The 16,992-nt window shown below is 45.5% G+C and overlaps 1 protein-coding gene and 1 long non-coding RNA gene across 15 annotated transcripts in view; one reads left to right on the plus strand and one right to left on the minus strand.

Annotated features, from left to right (window-relative positions):
- Nucleotides 1-16,992, plus strand: part of LOC135377647 (dual specificity calcium/calmodulin-dependent 3',5'-cyclic nucleotide phosphodiesterase 1A-like) — a 250,537-nt gene that overhangs the window by 206,217 nt on the left and 27,328 nt on the right. For 10 of the 14 annotated variants that reach the window (XM_064610224.1, XM_064610225.1, XM_064610221.1 and 7 more), the window contains 5 exons: nucleotides 6,345-6,425; nucleotides 9,859-10,048; nucleotides 11,781-11,894; nucleotides 12,757-12,957; nucleotides 14,324-14,359. In XM_064610224.1, coding sequence (XP_064466294.1) covers nucleotides 6,345-6,425; nucleotides 9,859-10,048; nucleotides 11,781-11,894; nucleotides 12,757-12,957; nucleotides 14,324-14,359 — 622 coding nt within the window. The remainder of the gene's footprint in view (nucleotides 1-6,344; nucleotides 6,426-9,858; nucleotides 10,049-11,780; nucleotides 11,895-12,756; nucleotides 12,958-14,323; nucleotides 14,360-16,992) is intronic. The other 4 variants (XM_064610229.1, XM_064610230.1, XM_064610222.1 and 1 more) reach the window with 3 other exon arrangements.
- LOC135377649 (uncharacterized) overlaps nucleotides 1-16,992 on the minus strand; it is a 64,073-nt gene that overhangs the window by 27,257 nt on the left and 19,824 nt on the right. The window lies entirely within an intron of this gene.

Genomic DNA, 16,992 nt, shown 5'->3' on the forward strand with positions numbered 1-16,992 from the left:
TTTCACTCCGTCTCGAAAGTTAATCGTGTGTATTCACTTGAGGAGCAACTCAGTCGCACTCGGCTTGTTTTGTTATACGAATTTGTGCCTTTACCTTGCGGTGAACAAAATATAGTTTGGGCGAAACTTAACAGACGTGGTCGAATGATACAGAGAAGACGCACAATGGTTCGCACTATTACCAACAACACCTTACTTAGACTCGTAACATGACATCTGAACCATGCGTCAGTTGCCTCCTGTCATTAAGACTCAGGAAACGGCATTAACTCTGCAATGAACTGTTCATCGCCATGTCCAAGAACTAAATGTCATTATTCACCTGGGTTCCAACGACCTCTGCCTTGGAGATTCAGACAACAGCATTACGCCTGCTGTCTAGACACTCTCTCAACGAACTTAACAACTACCGTGTTCTGGGTGATCGCGTGAAAGTCGTCGACATACCGCGAGATCCCTTCAGTCGTATTTCCCCAGCGCTACTTTTCTCTCTCACTTTCCTCTTCAGCAAAGCTCATGTCTGCCAGGATGGCAGCTACTTTTGAGCCAATGCAAACGAGGTTTTCTTGGTATAGATTTTGGCTTCCTCTTCGAATAGTGTGGCATATGAAAGCACTTTTCTTGCAGCTAAATGAAACCGCTTGAGGGCAAGCCACAAGTGTTCTGAAAACGTGCGTGTCCAAAGTTGTCAATGGCGCTCCCATAAACATTTTCCTTGGTGGAAGGGCGCACTATAAATCACTTACATCTACATAGAACAAATAGGTAGTTTTAATTGGTCACTCACCGCTGCCGAGAATTGAAGAAGGGAGTCATCAACAGTCAACATGCGCGAAAACTTCTGTGCGTATTCGTACTGACCGCTGACGAACTTCCACTTGATGCCACGTGCTTCCACGTTGGTGGTGCCAATTTTCTCCATTTTCGTTTTTTTTTTTTTTTTTTTTTCACTCACTCACTCACTCACTCCACTTGATGAGCCTTTGCAGCGAAAAACATACTGCACGCTCTTTGCGACATTTCTCATGCTGCTCTCCAAAGAGCGTTCTTGCGCACCTATATTGCAGCTGGGCGAGGTACTTATTAGGAACTCGTTTTCCTGAACACCTTAAGTGAATGTGTGTCTTATCTGCGTCATTCGTCCACGCTCTCATTTTTCATTCGCCATAAAAAAAAAGGGCGTGTCTCCGAAGAAGCACCTCAACATCTAAGAAGCGCAAATCTTTGCTCGCATATCCAACGTAGATATGGCAGAGCGTTTTCAATGCTGACACAAAAGAGCGTAATCGAAATTCGGAATATAGAATGGAGGATAAAGCCGCCGTTTTTCTGGTCGATTTCGAAAGGCCCCAGCCGTGCGTAAGGAACGCTGCCTTCTTTTACTTTCCGCTTCGCATAGCTGATTGAAATAGTGATTGTACAAATGGTGACTAGTGCGTCCGTGCCAATCTCATTGACGGCTACCGTTTAATCCAGTGAGCATAAAAACAGCGGCCACTTGCATGGACGTGCCACAGTTCGACGGTGTTTCTCGCCCTCGACGAGCGAGCGTAAATGCAAATTGTGTTTCAAATTCAGCGTGTGAAGGAAATCGAATGAAGCTCAGAGCATGCATACATAATCGCTTTATCCAACCATATTGTATGAGACAACGTTATTGTTAGAACTTGTTTCGTATGCACGTGGACGCAGCTGCCGACGACTGCTGCTCCGTATAACATCCCAGTGTGCCTTGTCACTAATCAAGCTTAATGATACAAGCCCCTGTTCTCTTGCCCTTTGTTTCGAATTCCAGACGACAACAGCGCGCTGTGAATACAAATAAACCGATACGAGCAAAAAACAAAGAAAGACAAAGGAGCTCTTTTGTCATGGTTCAACGTGCCTCATTTTCTTTCTTTCTTTTTATTTTATTTCTTTTTTTATATATCGCGGCATCTCGATTGGTAGCTCCCCTCAACGTACATTGTGCGGCTGTTTAATGTTCGTGAATCAAATTTCAAAGAACACTGCGTTCGTGCAGAATGACTAATGAGTGGTGCGTGCATTCTGTCACATGCGCTACGCAACGGCCTGCCCTTTCAGCCGTTTGCACCGGAGAATGTTGAATTGACAGTGCATGGGTACATATTTTTGTTGCGTAAGTCCCAACACGGTATTGTTCTAACATGATGTAAAATCTGTTGTGGTTTTAAGAAAACTACGAACAGCCGAAATGTCGCCGAAAGGATGGCGCCTGCCCGTAGGGAGCCTACACAGTAAATTTTTTTACGCCCTTCCCGGTGTGAAAAGGGTGTACTATGAGGACACACCCGAATTACACTTATACTACACTCAACTAAGCACCCGTGTTGGTGTAAAACGGGTGTAATGTACCAATACACCCCGATCACACTTATGTTACACACCATGCTAAATTTTGGAACACTCATATCAGTGCAACAGGGGTGTATGCCGCACAATGCTCAAAGCTCGTGTAGTTTTCTTTTTCATTGTGATAATCTTTGCAATATATAATATATATATATATATATATATATATATATAACTTCTTATGTGTGTGTATGGATAACTTGGTAAATACGATGAATGCGAGAAGATATAGACCATAAGTAACGGAGAGACTTGGGAAGCCGTATAAGGATTAACAACTATTGCAACTTTTATTGCATTAACAAAATGAAGTGGGAATTATGGGAATTACTATAAACAGATTTACAGTCGTATTGCCAACTGTAGGACATCTGTAGTCAAAATTAGGGGTCGACGTTTTGGCAGTCAGCGCTGCCTTCAGCAGGACTAAACTTGAAAATTGGTGACAGGGGCTTGACCCCCTGGCTGGAAGGTTTACTGGCGCGGGTGACATTGAAATTAAAATACACATGTGTATATAAGTAAAGGGCGAATTACTGTGAGTGATTGTGAAATTAATATACGAAAAGAAAAAGTAGAAAGAACCAAAGATTACGAAGAGTTAGGAACAAACAAGGGAAGTTCGACAGCAGCAGCCTTCAACTGTGCTTGCAAATGTCGAAGGCAGGCTACTGTTGAAGTGTCGACTTGGTTAAAGCGGAAACACTTTGCTTAGCTAGCAAAGCCTTTCTAAGCTCTTGGAGTGCACAGCTAGCCAAACTCCAACAGACCAGTTCCCGTGGCATAGGGGTTAAGGTCATCGCTTTCCACACCGGTGACACGGGTTCGAATCCTGTCACCGTCTGGATTTTCCGAAGACTTTCCCAACGAATGTCAGTTCCCCCACAAGTCGGCCCAGGACGCACACTAACCCCCCTGTTCCCCAATCCTTCCCGTTGTCCTCTCTCCATCTGTCAACGCCTGTACGCCACTCATGGCCACAGCTGCTTCGCGGCGCTAACACGGAAATAAAAAAAGCTCCAAGAGTCTAGATAATTAAGATGTTCACACTTGCAAATGCAGGTTGCACTGCATCAGTGGAGCTAGTGTTCCGTGAATTTCGGGAGCAAGCCTCCTTCTTTCGTTTTTGGGGTCAATACACCCAATAAACACCCTTCTTTTGGGTGTAACATGTGACACCCCTGTTACACCCATTATTGAGGTGTAACGTTTACACCCATAAGGGTGTGAGTTATCTAACACTCATTTTACACTCATAGGGGCGTAAATAAATTTACTGTGTATACGTTATTGGATCGCAATTCACATTACCAGGACTTGCCAAGCCTCCGCTTCTGAAGGTCAAGAAGCCCTTCATAACCACCTTCCGAAAAATAAAAGATAAACAAATAAATTGCATTCCAGGGGAGGTAGAATGCTCGTTCATATATTTCACTCCAAAGGTTTCGGCCTCGCTTTCATCACGAGCGTGGAGAAGCAGAGTGATTGACTGATTTGAGATTGTGATTGATATGTTAGTCTCGAGCCAGCAGCAGAGTGAAATTCTGGTCAATGTGAAAGCTGCTTTATGAGGTGGATAATATGAACAATTGAAATATGGCTGTCGTCGAAAAAGCCAAACAGCGGCGGAAATCGAACCACGCCGGTCGAGTGCGTTAACCAATTAACCAATTACGCTCCGTTGGATATATTTAATAAGACATGTTGCACAACGGGCCACATTTGAGTTTCCATTCTGTTTATTCAATTTTTTTTTTTTTTTTTTTTTTTGCGCTGAAAATTGTTTTTAAAAAACATATGTAATGCAAAGCTCGTCATCCCGTAGAGGTGATGGCTATTGTTAGTCAGGCGACTTATAATATTCGCTTGCAAATGTTGTAGTAAAAAAAAAGAAAGCCGAATAGACAGCGGAACCATTCCAATTTCAGTGCGTTGTTGAACGATGTCTTGGGATGCAGTCTCGTCCATATCTGTCACGCACTGCACCAAGAATGTGGATGGTTTCCCCATATTTATGAGATGGGACCGAGGGCTCGTTAAAGAGAGAGTGGTGCGGACGTTTTTCCACCGGAATGGATCGCCCAGTGCGGGAACTTCATTATGTGACGCGATCGATTAACAGCCTAGCATGGGAACCACTGTGTGCGGATTATTGGATCGGAGATTATTGCAGTTGCATTTTCTGCTTGCTTATGTACATCTCGTCTTCCGCATGGACTGTGCTTCCTCTGTACCGCACCCAAGGGTCGACGTCTGTTCAACTGAATTCGCCGTTTCGTCTGTGTTTTATGTGCGTGCAACTGAACGCAATTGTCGAACAACCAAAACGCAATCGGTTGATTGTATTTTGTAATAATATTAAGTACACTCTTAAAAATGAACTTCACCGCCCTGATTTGTTGAAAACGGGAGGCGTACGTCTTTTTTGTGACAATTATGAACAGCATAAGTGTCACAAAAACGGCATACGCCTCCCGTTTTCAACAAATCAGGGCAGATAACGATATCATTCGAGATGATGGTTGGCCATGAGCGTGCTATGCGGTGAAGTTCATCACTAGGAGTGTAACAACGAAGAAAAATACTTTGCAACACTCAAATCAAATCAAGAATATTAGAACTTTAGGTACGCAAGAGTGTTTTCGGCGGCTCGTATTTATCTTCACTCCTCAGATATGCAGCACTCACGCGCAGTACACTCTTAAAACAGAACTTCACAACGTAACAACGCTGAAGGCCAATGAATTGTACAGAGTAATACCGTTATCACGTCTTTTTGTGACGATTAACGTAACTGCATAACTGTCACAAAAGGGCGTATGCTTTCCGTTCTCAACGAATCATGGGAGTCGAGAACGACACCATTCAGGATAATGGATCGCCAGGAGCGTATTATGTTGTCAAGTTCTGTTTTAGGGGTTGTTTCGAGTGAATAAGAGTTGCTTGAAGTTTGAAGGTGAAGTGTTGTACAATATGGTCTCGTGATAGTGATGGATGACGTTAGGCATACTAAAGTTGTTAAGAAATGCAGCGAAATGCGTCATATCGTTCGTGCTGCATTGGAAAGGCAGTACTTTTGTCTTCATGACACAACAACACATTTTGACGTCAACTTTGAAACTACACTCCAAAAACAGAACTTCACCGCACAGCACGCTCTGCGCAAACCATTGCCACGAATGATAAGGTCATCGCTCCTGATTCGAAGAGAGAGGGGGCGTACGCCTTTTTGTGGCAATTTGAATATATGAAAATTGCCACAGAAAGGCGTACGCCCCCCGTCTTTCTTCCAATCAGAAGCGATAACCTTATCATTCGTGGCAATGGTTGGCGCAGAGCGTGCTATGCGGTGAAGTTCTGGTTTTAGAGTGTAGAAAAATAATTCCTCATGGATACAGAATATATAAAGACCCGCGATAACCAAAGCTTAAATACTAACTACGAACACTGCGTCACGCAGTGGATGTCGGCACAGAGATGCGCAATGCTACGTCGTGTATTTACAACCACACCATTTCATTGAGGAATGCGTCGCTTAGGCGAGGTTTACTGGCCCAGTGGAAATAACAGCCTTCCGTTCGAAATATCTAACCTTTTCCATCTACACACTGTCAAAATAATATATGCAGTTACTGGTCATCGTACCGCACTGAATACGTTTACATAACCGTCGTTCCAAGGCATCTATAAGTAGAGACAGGAACAGCCAGCGTAAATCACGCTGCGCATTGTATAGGTCAGGTGTTTGCGGCATTGATTGGCGAACATGGTTATCGCGGAGCATGTGACGCGAAGGGGGAACCTTTTCTTCCGCTTTGTATACTTTGCGTAGTACCCAATTACCCAGCAAGTCTTAGGAGGCTGCTCTTCCTTGATTGCGAAAGTTGCCTCTTTCATGGAAGCTATTCTTGTACACTCCGCTTTGTCTCAGGCGGTGAGATTAGCTCTTGTCTATCTCTCTTTTGTTGCAGTGGCCAATCCACCAGACGCCCAAGGTGGCAAAGATGAGCCTCAAGTCGCGGTGCAAGCAGCGGAAGCTGGTGATTCATGTAGTAAGTGCCTGGCTGCGCTCTACCAGCTTTATCTACCGGAATGTCGTAAAAGCCCGGAGATTGCGGCCGCATCGTGTCTTCAATACGTTGTCCACAAAGTTTTACCGCATCAACTTCATCGAGAGTTTATTGTGCGTAAATGTCGGCCATTGAAAAGCGAAACCACTTCAGTGGTGCCTTCGTTCATCAGAAGCTCCTTCACAGTGTCGAGCTTTGCTCGTACACTCTAAAAACAGAACTTCACCGCATAGCACACTGTACACCAACCGTTGCCACGAATGATAGGGTTATCGCTTCTGATTCGAAGAGAGAGGGGGGCGTACGCCTTTTTGTGGCAATTTGGATATATGAAAATTGCCACAAAAAGGCGTACGCCTCCATCTGTCTTCCAATCACAGGCGATAACCCTATCATTCGTGGCAATTGTTGGCGCACGGTGTGCTATGCGGTGAAGTTCTGTTTTTAGAGTGTACGCTCTCAAAAGAGAACGGAACCAAGCGTCACTCAGAATGATATCGTTCTCTTCCATGATTTGTTGAAAACAGGATGCGTACGCCTCTTTTGTGACACTTACGTGCCTATGTTAATTGTCAGAAGAAACAAAAATGCGTACGCTCCGCTCTCTCCTGAAACCAGAAGCGATGACTGGATCATTCGGCGCAACGGTTGGCGCAGAGAACGTTATGGGGTCATGTTCGTTTTGTGTGTGTGTGTGTGTGTGTGTTGTGTGTGTGTTTTTAGAACATACAGTACTTCACCACATGAGACACTCCTAGCCAACCAGCATTCCGAATGGCATCGTTCTCTCTCCTGATTTGATAAAAATGGAATGAATCCACGCTGTTAAAGCAGAACTTCACCGCATGGCACGCTCCTAGCCAACCATCATTCCGAATGATATCATTCTGTATCTTGATTTGTTGAAAATGGGAGGAGGCGCCTATTTGGGACACATTATGCGTGTCTCAGATAGGCACCTCCCCCTGTTTTGAACAAATCAGGACACAGAATCATATCATTCGGAATGGTGGTTGGCTAGGAGCGTGCCCTGTGGTGAGGTTCTGTTATAACAGTGCACCTATTTCGAACACATTATGCAAAATGAAGTGTGTGCAAAATAGGCGGATCCATCCAATTTTCCAAAAAATCAGGGGACGCAGTACTATATTATTGTAAATTACGATTGGCCCCGGGCTGTGTTATGTGGTAAAGTTATGTTTTAACACTGTAGCTGCTATACTTGATAGCTATTCAAATGAGGAGCAACGCAATGGGGCATTAAGTCTTGATGTTTCGTTTTTTTTTCTCTCTCTCTCTCTGTCATCATCATCTTCATTTGAGTGCTCCACAAAAACGGTACTTCAGTGCGCCTTGTAATGTTGCTCTGCATAAACGTTTTGGTCGCTGGAGATGGCTGGATATGGCAGCACATTATTACATTTTTGCGGCATAGTGTCCTTTGACACATTAAATATCCTGAGCAGCTCTCTTACTATGAATCTTGAGCAGCGGAAAATCTTGGCCGTAGAAAAGCTTGGGTTTGTATATAATGCAAGCAGTGTCATTTTTACTGCATGCGACATAAGTATACCAGCATGCCAGCAAGAGGATCTGGCCTGCAGAAATGTAAGTCACACAAGGAACCCCGGCGTCGCCTTGACTCGGTGCTGCATTGCTTTGACCAGGGATTGTTCATGTTGTTGTTGTTGATGATGTTAGAAAAAATAAAAGGGAGGGATCGAATACATCACACGACGAATTCGGCTCGTCCCATAAACAGACGCTCCCCCCCCCCCCCCGCCTCGAAAAAAAATAAAAACTGCCACTTTCGCCTAACGCCGTGTTGTCTAATGAATATATGAAGAGACTTCTGCATGACCCGCGGGTGACCCGTACACTACTGCGGGTGCGTGTCCAGATTTTCGGTATTGTTCGGGTAGTGGGTCGCGCGCAGGTTAGACATATAATGGAAACACATATAAATCCGTTTGCTATTGCGTTATAAACCATGTTGCAGCTTCGCTTTCTTACGTGCTTTTACACAAGCCACATTCGTTCGGCAAGCCACACACACCTCATCTCACTAGGTGTATAGCGGCAGTTCCATTTCGCCATAGCCGGGTCTGGTGCGTGTAGTGCACCTGCGATTCTAGCAATGGACTTTTTTCACATTCGCGTTGTATTCTAGCGGCCCTCCAACGACCCACCCCCGGCGCGCGCCAAAACAAGCCCGCGTGAGTAGCATAAAGGACCAAACCGGTCTTGGAGTGGGGCCGACGAGTTCGCGCGGTGTCTGTCCCCACTCCTATCATCCCGATACAGCGCCATCTATTGAACACAAAGATAACCTTGTCCGGCGCACCCAAAGCAATCGGCGCCGCAGCGCATGCGCATAAGCGGTTGTGAAAAAGGTCCATTCCAACCCGCGCAGGACTCTACTAATGAGCCAGCCGACGAAATGCTCGTTGCATGAAGGAAAACGGATGCCAGACACAGGCCACAGCTCGGATCCTCCTGTGGTGCAGAAATATACGTTGAAAGTCCTTGCTCCGATCGCTGCATAACCTTCGACTATCCTTTCCATTAAAATATTGCTGGATCTAGCATCTACACCAATTGCTCTGGAGCAGCCCAAGTCAATATTTTCTCTCTCGCTCATCAGGATGATGGCGTTTACAAACGGCTACCAGGGGCAAAAAAATACACGACGCGATCTAGTTGGCCCGTTCATTTAGCCATCATCGTGGTTTATGTTTTTCGCGAGTAATCTGTATTTTTCTTACTACTTTGCTTCACCTTTCTCTCAGCTCACGCGCTCTTCCTCTTCCCATTGTTGCTTTCTTTTGTTCATCAATTCCAAGCTAAATCCAGAAAAATGCTTCTAATGTTCGTGAAATTGCAAATGTCGAGTAGACTCTAAACAGAGAATTTGACCGCATAAGACGCTCTTCGCAAAGCACTGCGCCGAATGATACAGTTATCGCATCGGATTTGAGGAGAGAGCGGCGCTTACGCCTGTTTGTGGCAATTAACGGGGGGGGGGGGGTGCGCACGTATGTGCATTGACAATGTTTAATAAATTTACCCACAACAATAAATATCGAAATATCAATTCTCTCATTTTCAACGAAGTAGGAAAGATAACGGTATCATTTTGCGTGGCGCTTGCTTAGCGTGTGATGCCGTGAAGTTCCGTTTTTAGAGTGTTGACTTCGAGACCTGAGGTCAGTGTAAGCGTTCGGTATACAAGCACTGTGAGAAGTTTTATGAGCAGTCGTTTTCGTCCCATACTTGCGAATTTGATCTACTTGTGAAGTGGTTTGTTTAAATGTCGGTCACTTAAACCAGCCACTTCAAGAATAAGCTATCGCTCTACAGGTATGAGCGAACTATCTGTATGCAGCTGAGCAAAAACATGTGTCTGTCTTTGTAGAGTCCGGTGCCATGGTGGTGCACCGTTTCCAACCCCGGCCGGGGCAGGTGGCTCAACAGGAGGCAACGAGCGAGCTACCACAGCCCTCGCCATCGCCGCCTCCTCCTCAGAGCATCGATCGTTCATTGGTGGAATCACAGCCTTTGCCTCCTGTCGACACACTCGAGGCCTGTGATCGTGCCGCGCAAAGGTACGTGTCAAGGGGACATTGTCCAGTGCCATGCCCAGCGGCGGTTGCCTTCGATAGCTCGTCGCAGTATTGCTATTTCTCGCTTCCACCGTATATTGCACGAATAGCACGTACACAAAAAGTTGTACTGTAAGGCAACCTTTGGGGCAACTAGCTATTCCGGCCACATCAAGTCGTGCGTGCCAGGTGTGCGTTCTTTAAGAATCGCGCCAGTACGTGAGAGGCAGACACCTGCTGGCAAACCTGGAAACTTCCGTCAGCCTTTACTATGAGAAAAGATACTACACAGACCAGGTGGCTGGCCTGTCATTGTATCATCGAAACGTTCATGCAGGGACTGGTCCACCAGTACAGCGACTTATATGCCGAGAACGTGAGCCCCTGTAGCAAGGGTGCCGAACTCATTCGTGTCCGCGGGCAACGTTGAGCAACGGAGGAATTACGCGGGCCGTATACCACGGGTTTGGGTTTGGGGTAGCCTGTTCCCGGTATAAATGACACAGCACAGAACTTAAAACGACGTAAAACGGATATATTTGCGTTACTTAGCGTTGTTCAATCACAAGGTCAGCAATCTTTTTTTTTATTTTTGTGTACTCTTGAAACTCGGCACAACTTGTTTTTAACTATTGCGTCAACGTCGGGTGAAGTTGTTTGCACGGTTGCAATCTGAAGGATTGCGTTGAGGTGTTCGTTTGATAGTTGTGAGCGGGACTTTGACTTATCACAGAAAATACCTGCTCGTAGACATAGAATGATTTATCGTACATGAACACGGTTCTCTGCGACAACGTACGTATTTTTGTTTTGCTTTCTTACGTTCACGAAAGTATCCAAAGTCGCACCAACTTCAGCGAACTTGTTCTTCGTCGGTGCGTCGCACTGCAGATCAATCAGTTCCATTTGTAGATCTTCAGGAACGTTGTACACAGCTGCGGAAAACCTGAAGTCAAAAAGCTTGAAATCCGTTTCACGAACTCGAAGAATCTTTTGCTCGAGTTCACTCGAGAGGTCACCAAGCCTGCGACTGATCCTGTTCGTGTGTGGTGGCATTGAAGGCACTGACATATAGGACCAAGGTTACAAATCGGCAATGTAGGGTTTGCTCAGAAATTTTAGTAGGTATGTACTAGTAGTATCAACCAAGTACAACTCAGAAGCATGGCAGGAGTAACAACAAAAATATAAAACACTGAAGCTTTCCTTTATTGGCTACAGAGAGAGATACATGATGACGATGATATGGATGATTGGATACAAGCTTTCATGCAGTGGACTTCATTTCGTCTGGTACCTGACGAAATGCAGTCCACTGCATGTAAGCTTGTATCCATTAAAGGAAAGCTTCAGTGTTTTATATTTTTGTTGTTACTTTTGCCAAGTGGATCTTGACTCAACCCTCTACATTATTCAAGCAGGGTCAGGCTTAGGGAGTCATCGGCTGCTAGAGGCCGATGGCAACAGTTTTCTTTCATAAACCAACGCAAGATCAACTGCACAAGTACAGAGCCCCGCCACAACCGTTTATGAATCTTGGCCCGGTCATTTTCTATTTCATTTATTTATTTATTTGCTGGGGCACACGCGGGCCGCCACTTCGGCAGCCCTACCACTATAGCGCGTGTTTAGTGGTAGTTCGCAAAGTTTGCAGCACTTCACGACACAATACGTCCGGCGATGTAATAAAATGCAAGGGTATGGCCGCTGCATTCATCGAAGCAATATCTCGCAGGCTTCGGGAGCTGGCAGCCCATCTGCAACGTGGGGACGTCCCATTGGCAGCTCTTCAGAAAACACTTCACTATGCAGCATGCGTCTTAGAAACGGTGTGTCAAGACGAAACAAGGTGAGTACAAGGCACTCGTGAATTGGCATCCTTTTGCGAAACTAGCGTATTTGATCATGGAAGCGTTGTCGATAGCCCCTGGGACGTCTGCATAGAAGAAGCGGTAAGTGCCTTCATCGGGAAGACAGATGAAACACTTGTAGGCTCTCCAGTCCAAGCTATTCGCCTCCTTTTCAGTAACGTAGCCAGAAAAATTTCGGAATGGGACTTTCGGGGGAGAATTTACATGGAGGGAGACGATTTCAACCTCGTTTTTTCTCCCCCAAATGCACTATCCAAGGAGATTACGAACCCTCGAATCCCCCTGCCCTTAGCTACGACACTTCTCCTTTTCGACGTGTTTATCGCTTTTGATTAACCCTGCTTGGGAAGGAATGACCGGTGCCAACTCTAGAGGTATATTTAAGGAATCGCGTGTCCTTTCATAGTTATCTAGGCACGAACTCTAGAATCACCTACTCATAGTATAACAACGAGAGCGTCACTAACGTTTCACAGTCGTGTGGTTGCAGCAGAGCCCAGACTACAAACAGACGTGAGCACAAAAGCGAATCATCCATGCATGCGCTTTCTAAAGAGCTTAATCGTGCATGTTTTGACAGCTGCGGCCGGACCACTCTAAACCACCGCTTGAGCTGCGCACACGTTGCACAGACTGCGCACCTTTTCTGCACTCTTTTCACATGCCTTTTTTTTCTTCTTCACTTTGGTCACACTTTGTTTGTGCAAAAACGATCGCCCGGTCCCTAACTGAGTCCTAACTCAGGACGCCAAAGTAATCAAGTCTGTGTGTGTGTGTTGTGCGTGCGTGCATGGTGGACCGTTTCTACTTCTCTTTTTCTTGCCGTATGTTTCACCCCAGGAAAAAGCCACCAATACCGCCACAGCCACCACCCCTGCGCCCAGCGCCTTTACCGCCGGGAGCGGTCCCATCAATGTCTATGTTGCCTGACAAGAAGAGCATTCCAGCCACTGATGTTCCCCCAGCAAACAGCGCACCGCGACAACTGGGAGCCGAACAACGGCGATGGGCCCTCATAAACCACAACTCAAAGTTCAACAGGTTAAAATAAACACAGACATACTCCAAATCCGAATTCCTCCACCCCGCCCGTTACTACTAAAGCAAAGCACTGGCAGCTGCGTTGCCCCAAAGAAAGAGGATCCCGCCACCCGAGCCAGGTGGCGCCATATCGGCAGGCAGAGCGCTCGGCAATAAGACGCCACCAACCAATCATCCATGAAGCAGAAATGCACCAAGTGTGTGCAGGTGATCCTTTCGAATGTTGCACTGCACCAATATGGCCGTATGGCACTATCCTATTGTCCCAATACGATGACCAAGACAAAGGTTGGACACAAACGTTAGCTGCCAGTGCTAGGATCACTGTTCTAAATGTTTTACTAAACATGCACTAACCTGACAAACGAGGGGGAGGTTCATGTTACTTATATATGCACGAGTTGCTCAGAGATGCATCTTTTTAAAAAATGGCCAAAACGAATCAACTACCGCTGTTCCACTCAGGGAACGGTAACGGGCGTGTTTGAGTTACCGTTTGCTTTTACCTCATACTACTGGATCGCTGAATTGCCCACCCGCATGTCGATATACCCGAAACGGTTAACTACATGTACGTATTTCTTGCCCCTTTACGTGCGATACGTCGGATGTCAGAATAGACGAAATAACATTTGTGTACATAGTATCTTGCGCATTTTCTCATCGCAATAAGTAGTGTCCTCAATGAATTCTAAATACGTAGTGTCGATAGACGTTTAATAAATCTCATCAAACAATAATAACATATGCGCTGCATTCACTTTTTCTTACACGAGAGTGAGAACAACACATAGTACGTTGTCCAAATGCCTGCCGCTGTGCCTGCAGCTGTTTCAGTAGTGACCTGAAACGCGCCAGCACCGTGCATATTGTGAAATGAGATTATGAAGTAGCAGGCATGTTTCGAATATGCGGTACGTGCCATGAACCTCCTCCGCTATTGATTGGGGTTCTTTTTCTGCTGTTGTCCCTCGCTTACTTTATGTCAGTGTTACGTAGAGAATGTCCTCGCCCTTTCCGTGTGACCCATAGAAAAATGACGCCATTGTAGGGTCAAGGAGCGCAACAACGTGCGGAGAAAACAACGACTCCTGGCGAATATGCTGGAGCTCGTGCAATTTGTCTTGTACCATTAAGAAAAAGGAAGAAACAAGTCTGCTTTTCAACTAACCTCATATAGAGTTTCAAAGCTCAGCACATTGTCGCGCCTGGATATAAATTTGCGCGCACGTGGGGGGATGCGGGCACACTCAGGGGAATTGTTGCTTCACTTTGGACGCTTTGTTTTACCTATTCCCGGCTTCTTGTGTAGTGCCTGTTGCTTGAAGAAGCGCTTACACGTGCTTGTTTCCCTTTGTCGGTGCAGCGGATCAGTTTCCAAAGGGGCTCAGTCATTTTTTCGGTATGCAAAAATTGTACCAATCACTTTACACTGAAATGTGCCTATGGCCCAAAAGTACATTGAGACGAGTTCAATTTCTCCTCTCTCTCTCTCTCTTTTTTTTTCCTTACAAGCAAACAAATAAATATTGATGGTCTCGACGTGAGCGCCACTGCCCTATTATTACTGTAGTGGACGTTCAATGTCGCGACATTATTTGTGGTACGAAGAGGTGCCTGTAGAAGCGGTTTTTAAGTCGTTACGCACTAAGAGATGATGTGAAGAAAGTGAGTCACAGTGGACAGTACGCTTGCTATTTGCGAGGCTCTTTATGGTCACCAGTTGCAACCCTCTCATTATGTGCCAGCATCGATAGCCCTGCTAATCATTTTCCAATGCATTAGTAGTTTTTTAAAAAAGTACTTAGTACGAGAAAAATGCATTTCGGAAACAACGTCGCTATAATTATGACTCGCATAGAAACACAATCTGGGCTTTATAATAGAAAACAAGGCGCAGAATGATTCTAATATGTACATTATAATTATGGCGAGAGAATTGCTTGTGCATGAATTTGCGGCCCTCTCCTTTTACTTGAACTCTACAAATCTGTATATTGGTATGTCATCGAGATATGCTACAGGGAAGTAACATTCAAGGTTACTCTGCGCCAAAAACATACCGTTATTCTCGTGTGGCCCAGATGTAGACTGGCCGTGATTAAACGTAAAGAACACGCGAACGGGCAGCTATCACAAGACTAAGCCAGTGGGCAGCTCGTTTTATTGCATGTGCGCATAGGACACTGCTGCTAAAGAAATTGACGCAACTTCTCAACACGGCGCGAACACGGTCACTTCCAATATCTAAAAGGTACAGTACATATGTATATAACACATTGATAGTACATAGTGATATATTTACGGTATTACATAAGTAGACGGTATAAAAATTATTCTGCGCTCCCTCCAAGGCTCGAACCTGGATCTCACGCAATTGTTTTCGGTGAGATAGCGTTTTGTTATAACTCGCGCAATAGCCAAGAAGTGAAAGCAGGATAACGTAAAATAACGAAAGACGACCTTGTGTTTTAATACGGTACGTACAGTTTAACATATTACTTTTTTTTTTCATTTCCAGCATACGACAAGTAGCAAAACTTCACCCTATGCTCCAAACAAAACGGCGGAGTCATCATTGCTCCTGACACTAGGAGGGGCATTGAATAAATTCAAAGCCTAACACAGAAGTAACAGTCATAGGAACAAAGACATAACGGTTATTTTTCTATCCAGTCCACATGAATATTAATGCATTCGACACGTTTCTTATCAAGTCATCTTACTACCGACGAGAAAATGGTTTTGTTACACCTGTGAAGTAATCTTCAACAGCTTGCTTCAGTTCATCATTATAGTGAAATCGGCATCCTTGTATATAGGTGCTTCTCCAAATGACGGTACCAGAGAGAGAAAAAAACTGAGGGCAGTCTAGGGAATACGGAGGTGACTCGCAAATCAGAAGCCACATTCCCGTGTTCTGCAAGATGGAATGTGTGTGCCATGTGTCATGGAACAGCCGAATTCTTTGGCTCAACTTAACTGGGCGGTTTTACTTTAATTGTCTGGCGCAATCGAACGGGTACGTAGCTGCATCCTGTTGCTGCAGTTTACGTTGAAGATAATCGAGACCATTCCTGTCCCCTCAAATATGTCGCAATGGCCTGCACTCTTACAACAGAACTTCACCGCATAGCACGCTCCTAGCCAACCATCATCCGCACTGACATCGCTCTCTCCCCCGATTTGTTGAAAACGGGGGGGCGTATGAATGTTTGTGACACTTACCACCACCACCGAGGCTGTCATCCTCACGGACTCGCGTAGCGCTCTGCAAATGGTTATGAACCCCACATGCAATAGCATTCTAGCCCGGTGTATCCGAACGTCATGTGCCCAACACAAGACAATCAGTGGAGACATCTCCCTGCAATGGCAACGAAAAAGCGCACCAACTATGCATCTACGGCACACCACAGCACTAGCCCTAGTTTGCCAACCCCGGGAGACAGCGACAGAAAATTAGTCATCAATGAGATAGTTGTTATGCAGCACCCTGGGATCCGGGACATCCTGGAAAATCATCGACTTGCATCGGCATAAAGGAATTTCCCGCAGTACACAAACTCTGCTCTTCAGGTTTCGGAACAAGAAGCGCTTTCACTAAATCACAATTATTCAAGATTGGCTCTCTAGACAACGCAAACTGCATACATTGTCAGCAAATTGAAACTATCGAGCACATCCTACTGCATTGCTGTGCATATGCTGCGGTGCGGGCGAAATACCTTGGCCATTGCAGGAACTGTACGGTGGGTGATGTCCTACATCCCAGAGGTTCTTTCACGGAAAGACACTCCAAAATTCGCAGCCTCCTCTACATTCTCCAGGAATCTGGCCTCGCTCAAAGGCTATAAGTACTGCTCATTCCTTCATCTGTTATCACACCATATCATCTCATCCTGGCTACAGTCGCGACGCAGCCCATATACGTGAGGCCAACAACGGCAAGCCGGTTCGTCACCACCACCACCTTGTGACACTTACGCAGTCGTGTTTATTGTCACAAAAAGGCGCACGCCCCTCGCTTTCCAC

The sequence above is a fragment of the Ornithodoros turicata genome, chromosome 1 (assembly GCF_037126465.1).
Source record: "Ornithodoros turicata isolate Travis chromosome 1, ASM3712646v1, whole genome shotgun sequence".
Lineage (NCBI taxonomy): Eukaryota > Metazoa > Arthropoda > Arachnida > Ixodida > Argasidae > Ornithodoros > Ornithodoros turicata.